This window comes from Octopus sinensis, linkage group LG2 (assembly GCF_006345805.1).
Source record: "Octopus sinensis linkage group LG2, ASM634580v1, whole genome shotgun sequence".
Classification (NCBI taxonomy): domain Eukaryota; kingdom Metazoa; phylum Mollusca; class Cephalopoda; order Octopoda; family Octopodidae; genus Octopus; species Octopus sinensis.
In genome coordinates, this window is record NC_042998.1 from 76,795,552 (window position 1) to 76,816,171 (window position 20,620).

The 20,620-nt window shown below is 34.1% G+C and overlaps 1 protein-coding gene across 3 annotated transcripts in view; it reads left to right on the forward strand.

Annotated features, from left to right (window-relative positions):
* Positions 1-20,620, forward strand: part of LOC115224978 (nuclear hormone receptor HR96-like) — a 106,029-nt gene that overhangs the window by 58,131 nt on the left and 27,278 nt on the right. For all 3 annotated transcript variants that reach the window (XM_029795910.2, XM_036514389.1, XM_036514378.1), the window contains exons 3-5: positions 10,198-10,362; positions 10,885-11,002; positions 12,227-12,732. In XM_029795910.2, the coding sequence (XP_029651770.2) occupies positions 10,198-10,362; positions 10,885-11,002; positions 12,227-12,732 (789 nt within the window). The remainder of the gene's footprint in view (positions 1-10,197; positions 10,363-10,884; positions 11,003-12,226; positions 12,733-20,620) is intronic.

Genomic DNA, 20,620 nt, shown 5'->3' on the forward strand with positions numbered 1-20,620 from the left:
AGAGATTACGACCGGTCCCTTCACAGTTTATTAAAAAAATGAATCCTTCGTCAACACTATTCCTTTTAATATCTGTGCGAATAGTTTATGTGTCTTTGTTTGTGGTCTCTCATCTATAACTTGCCTCAGAATGTAATTTCACTTCCGGTAGAGATTCATTTCGTACAAGATTACACCTTGATGTACGAATTGAGTGTATATACTGGCTATCGCATAACTTAAACGTATTCACCCTAAACCTAATGTGTACGATTAAATTTTGTCCGATATAGGTTTCCTAAGCTATTACCTTTCGCTAACTCACACATTTGGAAGATTGATTTCTCTAGTTTAAATATAAACTCGCACTTTTGATCGACGTTCTTTAATACATTTACTAAGGCTTTATTTCCAAAACAAAATCTATTAGCTTTAAAAACACAAAACTCAACAAAAAACAAACACTCGCTTTAAGCCATTCAACAGCTTTTCTCTTCCAAATTTTCTTTCATATATGTTCTTTGTTCTTGCATTTCTCTTTCTTTTCATTTAAACTATGCTAGTTAATTATCGTTCTATTAAAATTTCTCATATTCTCTGATGAAGCGAGAAGCAGAAACAAATTAGAAATTGGATTAAAATAATTTCATATCATCTTCACATTACACGAATTCATCTCAATATGTAAATAAATAGTGAGTTCAATAGCAAATATTCTATTTCAGTTCTTGTACAAGATTTTCTTCTTCACGTTGTTGTGCTTTCATTCAAAAGAAACGAATAATTGTCTGTGGGTACGTGTGTATGTCTGTATGTACGTAATATGAATATATGTATGTATACATACATACATATATATATATATATATATATATATATATATATACATACAAATAATATATGCATATACTCGCACATATATATTTTTTCTGTATGTGTATATCATGTACACACATATATATAGCACACATATGTGCATTTATATATATATATATATATATATATATATATATATATATATATATATTATATATAATATATATATATATATATATATATATATATATTATATATATATATATATACATTTGTATATATATGTATATATAGATATATATTTTGCCCTGGCATGACCGCAGCTTTATAGATGAAATACTTTTAAGATATTTAAATGTACTTATACACACACTTTCACACACATACTCACACATACATACATATATGCATATGTTTATATATATATATATATATACACAGGCGCACGCGATAATTGTGAACTTGTTTGAAAACAGTACGAGATTTAACCGAAGCTGCGTAAATAACGTTCAATCTTGTACTGTTTGAGTACTAGCATGCATTTATTCTATATCTCGTCTGCTTATTGCACAAATTAATATTTAATTAAATTAGCTTCCAGCATAAGCACTAAAATTATGTGTATTGAGACTTCCAATTCGCTGATACTACCATATTTGGTGGGTTTATAAAAACATTAGTTCTCTATTTCGCTATGGCCAGAAGGCGAATTTGAAATAGAATCGCAGCTAAGTTTGATCATTTACCCTTTTTCTTTCCGCAGTGAAACACGTAAGAAAACACATTTTATATATCAGGGGAATTATTTACACATTTGTGCGTCGTCTGTTAAATCTCATACCGTTTGAATACAGGAAGGTATTCAAACAGTATGTCCTTCGTTCACAATTTTGCACATACATACATACATACATACATACATACATACATTGAGCACATTATTGCTAAATGTGAGAGAATGTATGTGTATGTACATGTACACACATCTCGTACTGTTTTCAAACAAACTCACTATTATCGCGTCCGCCTGTGTATGTGTATACACAACACACACACACACACACACACACACACACACACACACACACATATATATATATATATATAATATATATATATATATATATACAGGGTGTCCCCAAAAAATGTATACACTTGCTGCAACAGTCTGTCATGCCAAGCATTAGAGAGGACTTTGAACAGGAAGAGTTTTATTTCCAGCAAGATGGGGCACCTCCACACTACCATCGCGATGTTAGATCCTTTCTTGATGGGATCTTGCCAAACACGTGGATTGAACGGAGAGGTTTTGTCGAATACCCTCCACGTTCACCAGACCTCACACCACTAGACTTCTTTTTATGGGGATACCTAAAGGACAAAGTCTACGCACAGAAACCTGCAACAGTCGTTCAATTGAGGGCAATCATTGAACATGAATGTACGAATATCCCAAGGGAATTGTTCCATGATGTGTGCCATTCCATCGCTTCGCGTTGTCAGCAGTGTCTGGAGCAGAACGGACATCAGTTTGAGAACATGCGATAACAAGACAATAGAATGATATTTGTAAATTATTTTACATGTTGAAAATTATTCGAATTATAATAAACCCCAAATTTACAATTATTTAAGGTGTGTATACATTTTTTGGGGACACCCAGTATATATATATATATATAATATATATATATTATATATATATATATATATATATATATATTATATATATAATATATATATATATATATATATTATATTATATTCTCATGCTGCATGATATGGTGGCCAGAACTGTCTGGGACAGGATAACAAAAAAGAAAACCCCTACAAACGAAGTTGACCATATTGTGACCAATGAGTCAAAAACATATTGGTGGAACTTAAAAATTAAAACAGCCACTAAGTTAAAACAAAATCGGGCAAATATCGTTGTATAGGATCCCAAAGGTGAGACATGTTCTGTTATGGAAATCTGCTGCCCTCTGGACACGATGGGCTTAGAAAAATACTAGAGAAAGAGAACATCTATGGGTCATTGATAACGATTTAGGAAATCCAGTATTCATGGCATACTTTCAGCTTCATCCCTATTATTTGTTTTTGGAATAACAAGATACATACTAATCTGCCTGGTGCTGAACATGGGCTGAACATGGGCTGAACATGGGATCTTGGGGAGAAAATGCAAATCCTTAAATCATATGCTACAAACGATCATGATGTCTGGGACGAGAAAAACTCTGCAAAAGGATGATGGTTAAAAGAGATGCTGTCTTTAACACCCTTGCTATCAAGTAGGTGACCGGTAAAATTTACAATAAATTAAACAGATAATTAGAAAAACACAAGTACGTTCGTACGTCCGTATGTATGTATGTATGTATGTTTGTATGTATGTATGTATGTATGTATGTATGTATGTATGTATGTATGTGTGTATGTATATATGTATGTATTTATCTATCTATCTACCCTTTCTCTTTTCCTATCTATCTCTCTCTCTCTATATATATATATACATACACACATACATACATATACACGCATACATACATATGTACGTGGTGAAGTCACTTTTTTGATCCTCTAAACTCCAAAACCTCAACATCGAAACCTTTTCGGGCTTTGCGATTTGCAATGCAAATTGTTGACAATAGTTTCTTATTTCGTACCTAAGTTTTCAATTGTCAGCGATAATATTGAAAGATATAAGTCATTGTTTTGCGACATCACGAAATCTGTATTATGTCGCTTCTAAAACAATTACTGAGAATTATTACACGTAAATTCTGAAAACTAATGTAATGTGCAACCCAGCGCCTATAATACCTGATAAAGCGAGCTTTCATTCTGAACAGCTTCCTTTGTTTGGCTCTTTTCTGTCTGATATATATGATATCCAACTGATAATTAACACACATCTTAAGCATTTGTAGTGTCATGCTTTTAGTGTGCCGTCGAAATGGTTTCCATATCTGAGAGAATCATAGTAACCAAGGGGAGAAGCAAACAATACAACTGAAACCTTGGTGAGAAGCTTCAAATCCTCAGACAAAGCTCATTTCTCGAACATTCGAACGCAACTGAAACATTTTCAATTCTCAAATTGACCATAGAAGCCAAGTGTCCATCACTGAAGACAGAACTGTCGACGTATACAAAATACTATTAAATTAAGTGTCGCTATAGACAAGTATATTTGGTTCCACATATGGCTGACCTACAGTAGTTATAAAGATCATACACAATTTTATCGGGCTTACTGCAAGTTCAAAGGTAATAAGAGCTCTAATACACCTCTACTGTCAAGAGGTGCATATGCATTACTTTTTGCTGATCATATTCCAAGTGAATCACAAATTCTCAAAGGTCAGGGAACAAGAAAAATTGCGATCTACTGCTATGACGGTCTTAGTTTTAACTTTGAGATTTGAAGCGATTTATACTGAAAAATTACCTATTGTGCGACAGCGGACAAAGAAACCTAATTACTAGTCCTGAAATACATGGATCATTACAACTGCAAGGTATAAGCAGAAAAAGTTGGCACAAATATGTATGCCTTTGCGTGACGCAATTTTCTACGGAAATTTGTTCTGATGGAACATATATTTAAACTAGGCCTTCATGCCAATGTCCGTTTGGAGAAACAAGATAATAATCGTAGGAGGACATCTTAACTTTTCTAGACTTATCCTCACTGTCTCTCTATCAGGTGAGTCAAAATATTTTGCACCGTCACGAAAGAGACAACTTTATGAAAATTATCTGTCGTCGTCAGATATTTATGATCCTTTATGTGATGTTCCTACACCATTTAAATCCCCATTGAAATTCTATGTCAACCATGGGATAGGTGTGCTTGCAAAAAACAAACCTCGAATCTGGTGAATACTTACCGGATGTCGCAAAGCAAAGAAATAAAAATACACGCAAGACACGTTTTGCTTTCAAAGCCGATATCAACTGTACACGTTGGCAACGAATGTCGGTGCAAAATCTGAACTAATACTTTATCACAAAAATCATTTAAACTCAAATGGTACACTATTAGTTCACGGTCATTTTTCATTAATTGTTGTTTACAGTCAATTTTTGTTGATATTACGTGAAAGTCTTCCAGAAAATTTTAAGCTATAGACAATGTGCTATTAGAAAGATATGTGAAAATTCTATCGCCTCAAAATACCTGTCTTTAAATCACAGGCAAATGATAAGTAATGTGAAAGGACTAAATGTCTGGTTTCAAAGAAGGTACAATCTAGAGAAATACTGTTTATTAATAGCTAGGTGATCTTTTGTGGTTGTACTCCACCAACACGTATACATTTTAGTACTCGATTCTCTGATTTATGAGGTTTCATCGAAGTTTCTATCAGATGAGAGGCCTTACGGTATCTATTCCCATCATTGTTTTCTGAATTTAAATCTCACCTAGAATAATATGGGCACAGGTGAAATACCATTGATGAATGTGTCATTTCATTTCATACATAGAGAGAAAATTCACGAAATATAGAACTTTACATTATGTAACAGGCTTTGCAACCTCTGATATCATAATACATACATACATACATACATACATACATACATACATACATACATACATACATACATACATACATACATACACACACACACGCATATATGTATATATATATATATATATATATATATATGGAAAGAAGAGTTGTATTCCCACGCAGTAAAAATATAGGAGAATTTGTTTTTGAAAGTGCGCAAAAAGAATGTCAATTCTTATAAAACAGTCGCAGAGAGAAATTCACTATCTTTGCTAAAGGTATGTATGAATGATCTTATTTCTTGGATAATCTGTCTGAAATCTCTATCTGTGTTTATTATCAGTTACTTAGTTTAAGTTTACACAACGTCCCCTTTGGAAATTAGTATATGTAATCAGTTGACTCTTGACTTGCCAATAAAGCAATGTTTCGGATGAAAAATTCTATAACTTGCAAGGTAGACTGAAGTTATAATTTGATGTATTACGTTCTACTATTTCAACCATATAAATTTGTGTCTATGTCTTATCAGCAAATTTCCTAAAAGGGAACATATGTTGGTCGCTTCAAGTTATGAATCTAGCATAAAATACGAAAGCAATACATTATACAGAAAAAAAAAAATAAAGGAATAAAACTATTGAAAATATAACCTTACTTTTTACTCCACTCGTTTGTGTTTGAATGTAGGGGTTTTCTGATTGCACCCCTCCCATAAAATCCAGCTATGTTCAGCTCCCGCGCAAACAGTTTTTGTGGAAACTCGAGGTGGTCATTAAGCTCTGCAGTAATTTTGGAAGCTGTACTTTTGTGATCCTTTCTAACAATTCGTGTAAGAGTCCGATGATCCCTATCTGAAAGTTTTGGTTTTCTTCCGGAGTTTTGGTTTCGACGAGGTTTCTCCCTCTTTCTCAAAGACTGTTATTACTTTCGAGACAGTACTTCTTGATACACCAAACATTTCGGCTGTTTTCATTACGCTAGCGCCTGCCATACGAGCACCAACAATTTGACCTCTTTGAAAGTCTGATAGATATGTCATTTTAATGAATTTTAATTACCTTTTTCTGATAATATCTGTAAAGAAACTTCAATTTTAGCAAAACGTCTTAAGCAACAATAATAATAATTCAAACAACATAAAAATAAAAAAGCTTTTGACGGTTTTATAGCTATTTCAAAATTATGATGGTATAATTGGTAGGTGTTTCCATTATTTTTTCCAACCCCTGCATGTGACTGTGTGGTAAGTAGCTTGCTTACCAACCACATGGTCCTGGGTTCGTTTCCACTGCGTGGCACCTTGGGCAAATGTCTCCTACTATAGCCTCGGGCCGACCAAATCCTTGTGCGTGGATTTGGTAGACGGAAACTAAAGAAGCCTGTCGTATATATATATATATAATATATATATATATATATATATATATGTGTGTGTGTGTGTGTGTGTGTGTGTGTGTGTGTGTGTGTGTGTGTGTGTGTGTTGTGTGTGTCTGTGTTTGTCTCCACAACATCGCTTGACAACCGATGCTGGTGTGTTTACCTCCCCGTAACTTAGCGGTTCGGCAAAAGAGACCGATAGAATAAGTACTAGGCTGACAAAGATTAAGTTCTGGGGGCGATTTGCTCGACTAAATGCGGTCCCCGGAGCATGGCCGCAGTCAAATGACTGAAACAAGTAAAAGAGTATATTATATATATATCTATAAACAATTCCAGCCTTTTATTAAACTTATAATTCACGTGTAAATATCTAGAAAAGACAGATAAATTTAATGAAACAAAAATTAACCACAAAAATAATAGGGTTATCTAATCAAAAATTAAAAATTAATAATTACAAACCGATATATTATCTGCTAAAAAGTAATAAATGTCCTTATTTAAACATAATAATTTGGTAATATCAAACGAAATTAAAAGAATAAAAAGAAAAGGCAAATCTTTTGTTTACAAAATAGCTGTCTACAAGTAAAACAGCAAAGCGGAGAAAGAGAAGGAGTATCAGTGAAGGGAGATGATAGAAAATAGTAAATCAGTGAAGGAGTGGCGTAGAGAGTAATAGCCATGAAAGAGTGAAAGAAAGTAATAATCTTTTGAGAAAGAACGCAAGGGAGAAAGGAAGGGCGAATAAAGTAAAAGACAGCCATTCAACTCTGTGAGAGAATATGTGTATATGTATGATGTATGCGTGCATGTGCGCGTCTGTGTGTGTGTGTGAATGTGTGAGTGTGTGCGTGCGTAATGGTAACGTACAACTCTGAAAATATAAACTGACATCATTCCAGTTCTGTTTGAGTATGTGTATGTATGTGTGTGCTTGTGAAATACGTGAATGCTTGTGTCTGTGATTATTCTGTATTTAATTTTGTACCTTGTTGAAATAACAATTAGCTAGCAATTATAAACGGCACGGGGTCAGCTAATGAATAAATATAGAAATATCAAAACGGTAGTAAGATAATTAAATGAATTAAATATTAAAATCCACTGTCTCACAATCAAAGATGAAAAAAATTAAAATACACACAAAATTAAATTACAAAACTGAATTAAAAAATTAACAATGAATTTTTTTTAATTTTAAAATTTATAAAAAAAATTTAGAATTTGAAAATTAAAAGAAACATGCAAGAGAAACCAACTTGAGTAGTAAAAACAAAGGGTGAAACCGAAATGATCAAACTCGCAAAAATCACTACACCATCTAATAAAACACCTATAATAGATAACCAGGATCTTTTCGGTTTGAACGGCAGTTTTTTAAAATAATTTCCAAGTAACTAAACACTTTTAAACTTTGTATACTGTTCGAATGTGTTTATAAAACATCTTTTTCTCTTGGCTTTATTGAGAAAATTCTATAGTTTGTAAGATATTTGTTGTTTTTTCTTCAATTTCTGCAATTTCAACCAATCAATGACGTCTATTGAGGTAAAAAAAAACATTCTGTGCCGTATGAATATGTCCCTCATTTAAGAAACAGATTGGGTTTATTTACATTTGTGAAGAAAAAAAGATACCCTTCCCCCCGCCCCTAACCCTAACCCTAACCCTAAAACAGATTGAAAGGCAATAGATCGATACTAGAGTCATAATTATGGGTGACAATTTCATATGACACCACTAGGAAAACTGCCGTTCAAACCGAAAAGATACGACAACCTTAATTAAAATTTTTAAACATGCATTTATTCTTATGAACACAGAAAAATACCCCTTTCAGATTTAGTGCTTAGCAACCTTCTTCTAGAAAATAGAATCAAAAATAATTCCTCAGAACAAAGGGAGCAGAACCTATTACCAATCCCATAACCCGGGACCACCCCTAAAATGCTCCATTCAATAACGTACGTTTTATTATTATCTTCAAAATTCAAGAGGAAATTACTAAGACTAGTAGATGAAGTCCTATTTCTGTTCCTAAAGGAATGGCAATGATTCGAAACCCTTTTCTTAATATAATTAGCAAAAGAACCAATATAGAAGTAATCATTACCTCCGGAAATAACTTTAACCTTATAGACGACTTCCTACGCTTACAAAAATTACCAAATAAACAGTTTTCTTTGTTTCTACAATCACAAAGGGAATTCTCACCCCTATTTGTACCTTCAACAAATGAATTATCATTAAGTGAAAGGCTATTACCACCACTATTATTGAAATTTATATTAGAAATAGAATTCAAACCATCGCTGTCGAACTGGCTATTAGGAAAATCATTAACATTGGTACTTATGGAATTAGATATTAATAGAAGAAATAATCTGAAATAAATTCCGAGAGACCCGAAAAAGCAACCTTAATGGATCTCTGATTAAAAATCTCATAATATCTTTTTTATTGAAATGTTTTAAAAGCTATTTATACATCGCCCCAACTAAGTTACTTTTTAACTGACTGGCAAATAGAATACCATACCAAATAATGTTACTTCTGTCCAAAACTAAATTAGAATAACCTAAATTATTCACCTTATAGACTAACTTAGAATTATAAACTTTTATTACTATATTTATGTTTGTGAACATTAGTATCTGGAATTAAAGGATTACTCTTATAGTAGTTATGCACACTTCCTGATTTATATTTACCCTTCCGTTTAGGTTTGAGACATTTAAAATCGAATCCATACCTTTACTAGTAAGTTTCCGTTTATCAGTGTAATTATTGCTAGGTATTCAATTTTCCTATTGTAACCGGCCTTTTTAAGGGCTATATTATGGTGATCAGCATTCCTATGAAAAACTTCCTTACAAGAGGATAATGCAGAAATTCTTCTAGAAATATTGTAAATTAGAATTTTTTTTTACACACCCTGGACGATTTCTTTCTGAATTAATATATTTCAGATTAGAGTTAGGCTTATGATAAGGTTTGTAAATATGAGTAATTAAATTGAAGTTGACAGATTCATGCTCATTTACTATGGTGATAGAAAAACCGAAGGGATACTTCTTTATACATAGATCCTATTTCCTATTTGTGATATTCCTATTTGTGAAAGTTTATAATGGATATGACAAATTGTTGCTAACAGAATACTAGACGACTGATAGCCATATTAATAACAGTAGTTAAGGCACAAGCTCTCTTATTGAGAATTTTGTTTATAAAATGAAAACGGATAATATGCATATGCTTTATGGGTAATATTATGTTTAAACAATATGCAGATGTGTATTTGTGCATTTAGAGACGTAAAAAATGAACAGGAGAAAAGCAAGAACGAAATATATAGAGAAACGGATGTTGTACAAGATTATATACATTAAAGGTTCACATTTATTAACAATACATATAAGATGTCTTTATTATTGTGAAACCACTAACGAGTCATAAATGCGTCTGCTTATTTATTCCGATATAGATTTTAAAAGAAAATAAAAGTGAACACAAGAGGCGACCCAAGCCCAAAGATGGTTCAAAGCTCACGTGCCGTGTATGTGGAGATGTTGCTTTAGGATACAACTTTGATGCTATTACGTGTGAATCGTGCAAAGCATTTTTCAGGCGGAATGCTCTGAAGAAGAAGGTTAGTATTACATAATATATATCACAATGTACAAGAATATAATACACACATATACACCTGTATATCTATATCTATATCTATATCTATATATATATATATCTATATCTATATATATATCTATATCTATATATATATATAATATATATATATATATATATATATATATATATATATATGTATATATATATATGTATATATATATATGTATATATATATATTGTTATATTTCGGAATGGTCATATTTAAACGTACTATATATATATATATATGTGTGTGTGTGTGTGTGTGTGTGTGTGTGTGTGTGTGTGTGTGTGTGTTTGTGTATGTGTGTGTATATGTGTGTGTGTTTGTGTGTGTGTGTATAAAATATACATTTACGTGTTTATTTATATCTATTGTGACTGTGAACTGCAGTTACTGATAACATATTTTGATCCTAAATAGCATAAAAATGTAAGCAAATGAAAAATAAATTCAGTTATCGCTTCCACCAGACTCCTTAAATGATATATTTCTTTTCAGGTTTTTATTTGTACATTTGAAAATAAATGCCACCTAGACCAGCACACCCGTAAATTCTGCGCCAGTTGTCGGTTGAAGCGTTGTTTTGAAGTGGGAATGAAGAAAAACTGGATATTAAGTAAGTGAAAGTGAATGCGAGAAGTAATGAGTGTCTATAGTAGTAAGTGGGAAAGGAATGAATAATATTGACCAGGAAACACAGATGAGGGCAGCGGCATCGACCTCCCTCATTGACCAAATGTTACATATCACAGGAGGTTTCAAATAATGGTGTAGCACAGTCAAAGGTGGTGCCCTAATATGAGCACAACTTTGAAGCTGAAACATTTTAAAGAATTAAAGAAAAATATAAATGTTACTGTTAAATTTATTTGTGAATATTGATATGAAAGATGAATGGAGAGATATAATTGATCTGCGCGTCACAAATAAAGTGTTTAAGCAAAATGCGGTCACAGTGCTGTTCGTTTATTTACTACAAATGAAAGTGAAGCCTTTTTTTTCATCAGATCCTGCTATTTAAGAATAAAGGAAAGATATATTAGAATAAAGTTTTTCTATGCCGAAATGAATAGGACATGGGAAGTCTGAATCGTGTTTGTACATAGCCCCACCCAGCCAAGTATGAGCAGTTCAAATTAACACTAACACCAACGTAACAACGTTTGGCTATCAATATTCACAAATAAATTTAACAGTAACATTTATATTTTTCTGTATGTTACATGTAAGCTGTTATATATAACTGATAGGAAAATAACACCTACTTAGGGCAATACTCAAACAGTAATTATAAAATTCCTCTTGATGAATCTTAAATATAAAATATAAATTCTTGTATTGGTTTATATTGTTTTCAACCTGACATCTCAACATTACAAAATTCGAGGTACAAGCTTTTTTTTACAGATTAAAAATGAATTGAAGTTTAATAATTGGAGTTCAGAATTTCAATAATATCATTTTTTTATTCTAGTTTTATTAAGAAAAAAGAAAAGAAAAGAGTTAATAGAAAATCTTTAAATGTTTTACGAACTTGTGAAACTAGCGCTAAAGATCGGGTGCTTTTAGGCATGAGGCAGATTTTAAAAAATTGCTCTGCAATTATGCTATCAATCTATCATCAATATCATTCTAAAATGTCTGATACCTATTTTTCGATCTACATGAATGAAAGGACATAAAATTGATATTTACAATATTAGAGGCATTTATGAACAGGAAAGGAATATAGTGACTTGCGTAATGAGGATAGTAGTGATGATGACGATGATGAGTGTATTCTTTCCTTTTTTTTACTTTTCTACTCTTGCTCTAAAACACTCTCATTTGTTGATTACAGACGAAGACCAATTGAAGAAAAGAAGACAGAAGTTAAACATGGCGAAAAGAAACAAATCAAAAACACTCCACCCCTCTTTACCATCACCTTCCAGTTCCTGTTCGAGTCAGTCGAACATGTCGGTGACTTCAAACTGGTCATATAACGGTAGTTTTGAATACTTCAGAGATATGAGTCCTTTTACATGTTACCGACCAATAGTCGAATCAGAATTCAGACAGATCATTTTGCCTGTTGACAAATATTCTATTCTATCAGATGTGTATTGGAATATGTTGACCACTAACAAACAGGGCCGGCATATTCTGTCTTCGCTGAGGTTGCTTGTTGAACACCACGAGAGATTGTTCAATAATTATTATAGATACGGCGGAGATATAATTTCTAATTTACCTAACGAGCCCATTGACTATATGAACAGAGCTATTACATTGCTGATATCATTCATGAGAAGTTTACCAGAATTTCAAGCATTGTCGCATGAAGATTACATGACAATATTTATGGTGTGTATATAACTATGTTTATTATGTTTTTGTTAATCATTTAAACTTTTATTATTATATTTTGTTTATACTTCCTTAACCCTTTCAATCTCTTTCTACTAAAGTTCTTCCACTTTTCTTTTATTTATAAATTAATTATATAACTGAGTCTGGTCTAAATTTATTATAACACATTAACATATTTAACATATTAATATATTCATGTTCGATTTTATATTTCTCGTCCTATTTCTCGATGTGTACCTGAATTTCACTCACTTCATTGTTACACATCCGAGCCTGCAGCCCCTCCACTTTTCTTTGTGCATATATTTATAATGCCAAAGCATAGTATTATTATTATTAATATATATATATTCACATATATAAATATATGCATATATATATATATATTATATATATATATATATATATATATATATATATATATACATATATATATGTATATATATCATATATTGCGAGGCTAACCCAGTGTAAGGCTCAGGATACATTTGCTTCAGAAGCAAGTATTAGTCGAGTACGGAGTGGTAATAAGAAAATAAGATAGCAAAGGAATAAACGATTATATTATGAACATCATTAGCTTATAGCCGTTTCTGCTATGAGATGCAGTGTACTCATAATTGAGCTCCTGAGTAACACCGTATGGCTTCATCGTAGAAGTAGATTTTATTTGGAAAAATAATTACATTTATACATATATGCTTCCACTCACCCACATATATTTAAGAAAAAAAGCATTACCAAAATGAAAGTAAACATGTTCGTCGGGATGAAAATCAAGAGCTCGTTCCATAAACAAAATAAAATTAATTTTAAAATTAAAAATTATCGCCAAAAGCTTGGCGATACCTGCTTGAGGCCTACGCAAAGTTGTCATGAAGTTTTCATCGTTTTCGACACAAAGATATCTTGTGCAACTGAGACACGAGTGTCTTTTCTTGCTCAACTGAAAGCAGTTTTGGCATGAACATGGCAGACGCGCGTCTCATACCCAAATCTTCAGGGATAATGGACTGAACTAAACCGTAACTAACCATCACATCCTCCGATAATTCAGAGATGGTGTTTCGACGATTTCCCCTCGCAGCTGCATGCACATCTGCAATGTTTTTCTCAGTCCTACTGGTTTCGGGTCTCCCAGAACGTTCATCAATATCGACATTTTTTCGGCCATCTTGAACCGAGCGTCTGAACCGGTCGTTCACATGTGTGCAACTCATAACTCCTTTCTATACATTTTCTGCAAATTTGCGTAGGCCTCTGAGCATTTATCACCATGACAACTTACTTTGTCATGGTCAATGCGACGATCACACGCTACACACCTTCCTTCTAAGCATTGTTGTAAACAGCGGAAGTGAGCTAGACCAATAAAAGTTAGTGCGCATGCACAGCAGATTTCAAGGTCAATCAGTTCCAAGCGGCTTTACCTTGCGTGCTTTAGCTTCGTTGCTATGACAACAGTCTGAATACTTATTGATCAGACCTCGTATATATATTTGCACTGGTATGCACACACACACACACACACATATAAACCCACTCGCACATTCACGGATATACTTGTAATGCAGACATAACTTTCTAGAAACGCACTAATTGTTCTACAATGCTCAATGCGCGCGCACACACACACACACTTACACAAATAAATACACGCACACGCATGTTGTTTGTTCCTTCTCGAGCCATGCCTGGCTCATAGGGCCGGTTTTCCCGGTTTCCTTGGCGTATAGGTTCCCTACCTGGACGGGACGCCGGTCCGTCGCAGGTGACCTACAAGATGCAAGAGGAAAGAGTGAGAGAAAGTTGTGGTGAAAGAGTCAGCAGAAGTTCACCATTACTTTCTGCCGGAGCCTCGTGGAACTTAGGTATTTCGCTCATAAACACACACATCACCCGGTCTGAGATTTGAACCCGCGATTCATCGACCGCGAGTCCGCTGTTGTAACCACTAGACCACATGCCTCCACACACACACATGCATATATGTATGTATAATTATGCATGAGTATATGGATATATATATATATATATTATATATATATATATATATATATATGTATATACACACACACACAGATACGCATATATACAGTTTCTCACACACACATATACTGTTATGCTAGACACGATATGTTTATATCAATACATATAATATAAAAGCTTGAGATATAAACGCGTACATTTCTACTTTAAAATATTTGCGTAAAACATATACACAGATGTATGAGTATATACACACATACATTCTTACATACATACATACACATGCAATTTTAGAACAAATATTTCGATTTGTAGCCATTTAAATTTCTTTTCTTCGCTGATGTCATTCAGCCGCGAATATCACGAAAACGTGAAATGTCAATTCCACTCTAAAGTCAATAGTACTGATTACTGGCTGATAGCAAACCTTTGATCGTCCAATATAAAGTAATAAACTATATTCATAGCACTCCTTATGAAAATATGCATGTAACTATTTAACTATTCTTTTAAATATTCAATTTGTATATATATATATATATATATTATATATAATATATATATATATATGTGTGTGTGTGGAGGCGCAATGGCCTAGTGGTTAGGGCAGCGGACTCGCGGTTTCGACTCCCAGACCGGTGATTGTGAGTGTTTATTGAGCGAAAACACCTAAAGTTCCACGAGGCTCCGGCAGGGGGTGGTGATCCCTGCTGTACTCTTTCACCACTTTTTCTCCCACTCTTTCTTCTGTTGGCCTGCTCGCTTAGCCAGCGGGGTGGTGTCATTCGAAGGCTAAAACAATGCGAACGCATTGTGACTAGCGATATGTAACAACATCTGATGATCTGGTCGGTCACGTGATCACGTGATATATATATATATATATTATATATATATATATATATATACACGCATATATATATATATGTATATATATATACATATATGTGTGTGTATATATGAGGGCACATGGGTTTGTGATTAGGGTGCTGCACTCACGATCGCTAGATCGTAGTTTCAAATATTAAATATTTCTTCAGATCTGCTACAACCTACCTACCGAGCCTTCACAAAAGTAAAGGGGAGAGAGAGAAAAAAGGACAATGTGTAATGTGATTGAATACTATGGAAATATTTTAGAAAACCATTTCATTTATCGTAAATACACTGATTTTACACCATTTCATTTAATTTTTCAGCAATTTAATGGTTTTTATGCTTTACTCTAAGTTGAAAAAGTTGCAAATACTGAAACTGGTACTAAAATGTTTTTCATGATAAATTTATTTTAGCATTTTCTACCTTTCCTATTTTTCTTATACATAACATATCAACACGCATGTTACTTTTCAACCTTCTATATATATATATATATATATATATATATATGTATGTGTGCCTATGTGTGTGTGTGTATAACAGTTACTGGGTAAGTTTAGTCCAGGCTATCATTTCAACAGCATTGCATATACTAACCTGGTTAGCATAGCGCTTTAATTATCTAAGGAAATTCAGTTCTAATTCGATCAATTTTAACACGAGCACTTCGCTAATCAAAGGCATGTAGATCCAGTAGGCATGTTACAATTCTCACAAAGTGAATAATCGTTTTAATTGAGAATAGAAGTCCAATGAAGTTTACTCATGTTTCTGTGAACGAACGTCATTTGTTTCATAGTAATTATGAAGCTATGTAGTTCGTACAATAAGCACGATAAAATTAGCGTTCTTTCACTTTCTCATATAAGTTGGTCGTAATTCAAATTAAAACGATATCATTTATACCATATTTCATACTATGTTATACAATTCGTACAATGTTATTAAATACATTCTGTAATATATGGAAATATGTAATACTATTCCTATAGTCCATCGACCGCTTCAGATGTTGGAAGAGTTCATTTGGGTGTTTTACAATATACAGACACACAGACATATATACAAGTAATCATTCACTGATTTATGTGAAAGATAACCAGGCTAGAATTAAATTAACATCCACGCTTGGTTGCCGGTCTACGTTTGTATTTACATCTTAAATGTTACAAACGTCATTATTTAAATTTAATATTGCTCCCTGATTTTTGTATCGGAACAAATGTTTCTCAGATTGGTTGCGTTTATTATTATGAGAAAACCTTCGATAGCATCGAAATGAACGCAGTACTGCAAGATCTCTGGAAACAAGGTGTGACGACGCAGTACGTCACCCTCCTTAGGGTGTGAATACCGGGTGCACAACAAAAATGACCTGTAATCCTCACCAGTGAATATTCTGGTAGAGGAGAGTGCCAGGCAAGGAGACACCATCTCTCCTAAGCTTTTCACGGCGTGTTTCGTGATGGTTATACGAGACATGAACTGGGACGGACGTATAAGAATAAACGAAGAACTGCTCACTCATCTAAGATATGCTGACGACATAGCGCTTGATAGCGCAGAGTACCAGTCACCTGTAGACCATACTGGACGAACTGAGTTACAGGGGTTCGGCAGTCGGCTTAGAGATCAGCCGTACGAAAACCAAGTACGTATGGTCCGAGGGCATACCAATAGGTCGCCTAACAGTCGGAGGCAATGAAACAGAAGAGGTGAACAGCTATGTGTAACTTCGTCAAGAAGTGACTATGAGGCGAGAGATGGAGAATGAGACCTCGCGAAGGGTAAGAGCAGGATGGAGTGCTGAAGGTGAAACTAGACAAGGAAACCTGCGCCAACCTCTTCAAAAGGACACTCTTGCCTGCCGTGCTATACGCGTGTAAAACCTGGGCCTTGACAAAGAGAGAACAACATCTGCTTACGGCGCAGAGTGTCATGGAAAGCTCGATGTTGCGACTCTCGCAAAGAGATCACACACGGAAAGAGGAGATCAGGTATAGGACTAGAGTGAAGGACGTCGTCGCAGAATATTACCGCGCAAAGTGGGCTGGTTATGTCGGAAATGTTCACAAAAAATCTTTGAACCCGTGCAGTTGCCGAGTGGTAGCCACGCGAGGAAGAGGTCACTTGAATGACCTCCAGTCAGATGGGAAGATGATTTAAGAAAACTATTTGGAACAACGTGGAGGAGAATGGCCAGAGCACGAAGGGAATGGACCGAATGCTGTGGCCAGCGGAGCCGACTCGGCATCAAGAAGCCTGGCCGATCCAGGTGATGCAGTTGATTATATATATATATATATATATATATATATATATATATATATATATATATATATATATTATATATATATATATATATATATATGTATATATATATAAGTATATATATATATATATATATATATATATAATATATGTATATATATATAAGTATATATATATATATATATATATATATTATAATATATATATATATATATATATAGCTTTGTGTATTTTCCGGTGGCTGCAATGGCGTGGCGGGGTATATAAACTCATGTCGCCAGTGTTGAAACACCTATGTCATGGACAGGCAAGATAACTCTCCTTCAATCCCATTTGGGAGTGATGAACATCGATGTTTCGCCATTTTTGTGGCTGGTAAGCATCACAAGCCACAAACATTGCAAAACATCAATGTCCATCGCGCCCATGTGAGATTGAGAGTGAGTTACCTTGCCTGTCCATGACTTAGGTGTTTTAACAGTGGTGGCATGAGAGTTTATATACTCCGCTACGCTATTGCAGCCGCCGGAAAATACACTCACACATACATACATACATACATACATACATACATACATACATACATACATACATACATGTATATATATATATATACACATATATGCATATAATCAAAATAAGCAACAAGGATATCCAGAGGTAATGGAGTACGATCGTTTCATGCAACTCCATTTAATTGAATAATGCAATCATTTCATTATATCAATTTAAAACATAGAGCAATCTTCAGCAGCACAAAGACATAGAATTTAATTAAATTAGAATAGAAGGACACATTAGTATAAATTTCACCTAAGATCTCCAATAGAATAAGGAGATAGACAAACAACATGTTGTACCTACAACACACACACACACACACACACACACACAAACACACACACACACACACAAACACACACACACACACTCACACATATATATATATACATATATTACCGTGACCACCGTGACCGACCAGGCTATCAGATGTTGCTATACATCGCTGGTCACAATGCGTTTCGCATTGTTTTATCCTTCAAATGAAGTCATACCGCTGGCTAAGCGAGCAGGCCAACAGAAGAAAGAGTGAGAGAAAGTTGTGGCGAAAGAGTACAGCAGGGATCGCCACCACCTCCGGGCGGAGCCTCGGGGAGCTTTAGGTGTTTTCGCTCAAAAAACACTCACAACGCCCGGACTGGGAATCGAAACCGCGATCCTATGACCGCGAGTCTGCTAACCCCTGAGCCATTGCGCCTCCACACACACACATATATATATATATGTGTGTGTATGTGCGTATAATATATATATATATATATATGTGTGTGTGTGTGTGTGTGTGTATATATATATCGTAGAAACAATGGATATGGAAGATAGAAAATACTGAAAAGTTTATTTATGACATCGGTCGTTTTGGCACATTCTGCATCGCTCCCTCACGAGTGGGAAACTATACCCTGAATTATTGTGTATACTACGGTGCAGAAGCATCTCACAAGATGATGTAATACAGCTTCTCTTTACATTTGTAATGTTTCGCTCTTTAGATCAACTAGAGCATGTTGCTAGCGGTTGTAGGTTAAATGCATTGAGAAGGAATGAGCAAAGAGCAGATTTAGTTGCGAAACTGTGGATACGGACGGGAAGTAATTAAAAGTAATACAATACAAATGATAAAGAAAATAAATTATACAAGAAAGTAAAATTAAACACATTATTAAAGTGGTAAGGTCATCACAGATATATTCCAGCATATGCCTACATACACATATATGTACACATACACACCCATTTTTAGACGCTCACGCAAGGGTATATATGTACGTATGTCCACTTGCGCATTAATCACTATGTGAGTTCACACTTATGCTAGTGTATATACAACAAACATTATACAACAACAAACACTTACGTACATATTTATACATACACACATATACGCATAGTCGTTCGCTTACTTCCACAGGATATAGCTAACACACACACACACTTGTATATACATAGAGAGATAATGATGCAAATAAATAAACACTCTTGGGCTTCAGAGACTGAAAGTAAGAGAGAGAGAGAGAAAGAGAGAGAGAAAGAGAGAGAGACAGAAAGAGAGAGAGGAGAGAGAGAGAAAGAGAGAGGGAGAGAGAAAGAAAGAGAGAGGGAGAGCGAGAGAAAGAGAGAGAGAGATAACAAGCTGAAACTAATTCAGCAGATGACCATCCATGTATAGCATTATACATATTTACAGTGCAAGCCTCTCTCCACCTGGATGCCGGATTTATGGTCATGTTTATGTGCATCCACTACTGGTTGCATATTCTTGACTTTTCTTGCACACTTCACCTGTCTACATTACAACTATTATGTTATTCTGAGAATCCGAAACAACTGAAATACCATGTTCTCTCCCCTTAGTTTCCTGTATCTTTTATACTCCATTTATATCTCTTCTCAAAGTATATACATCTATATGCTTATGTATAAATGTTCCTCATCTGAATATTTTCAGTGTCTGTTTCTCTCTCTCTATATTCCTATATATATTAGCAAGTACATATATGTGTGTATACTTTGTATGTCAAGCCGAAGCGTTTTTATTTATATATTTGCATCATTATCTCCATATCAGCTCAACTGGATTCCTTTTATTGGCACTGTTTACCTTTCGGACTTAGTAGTCGATAAAGATTTCAAGGTCTAAGTTCAATTAATTTGAGGACTACTAAATGATTTCTATATTGAA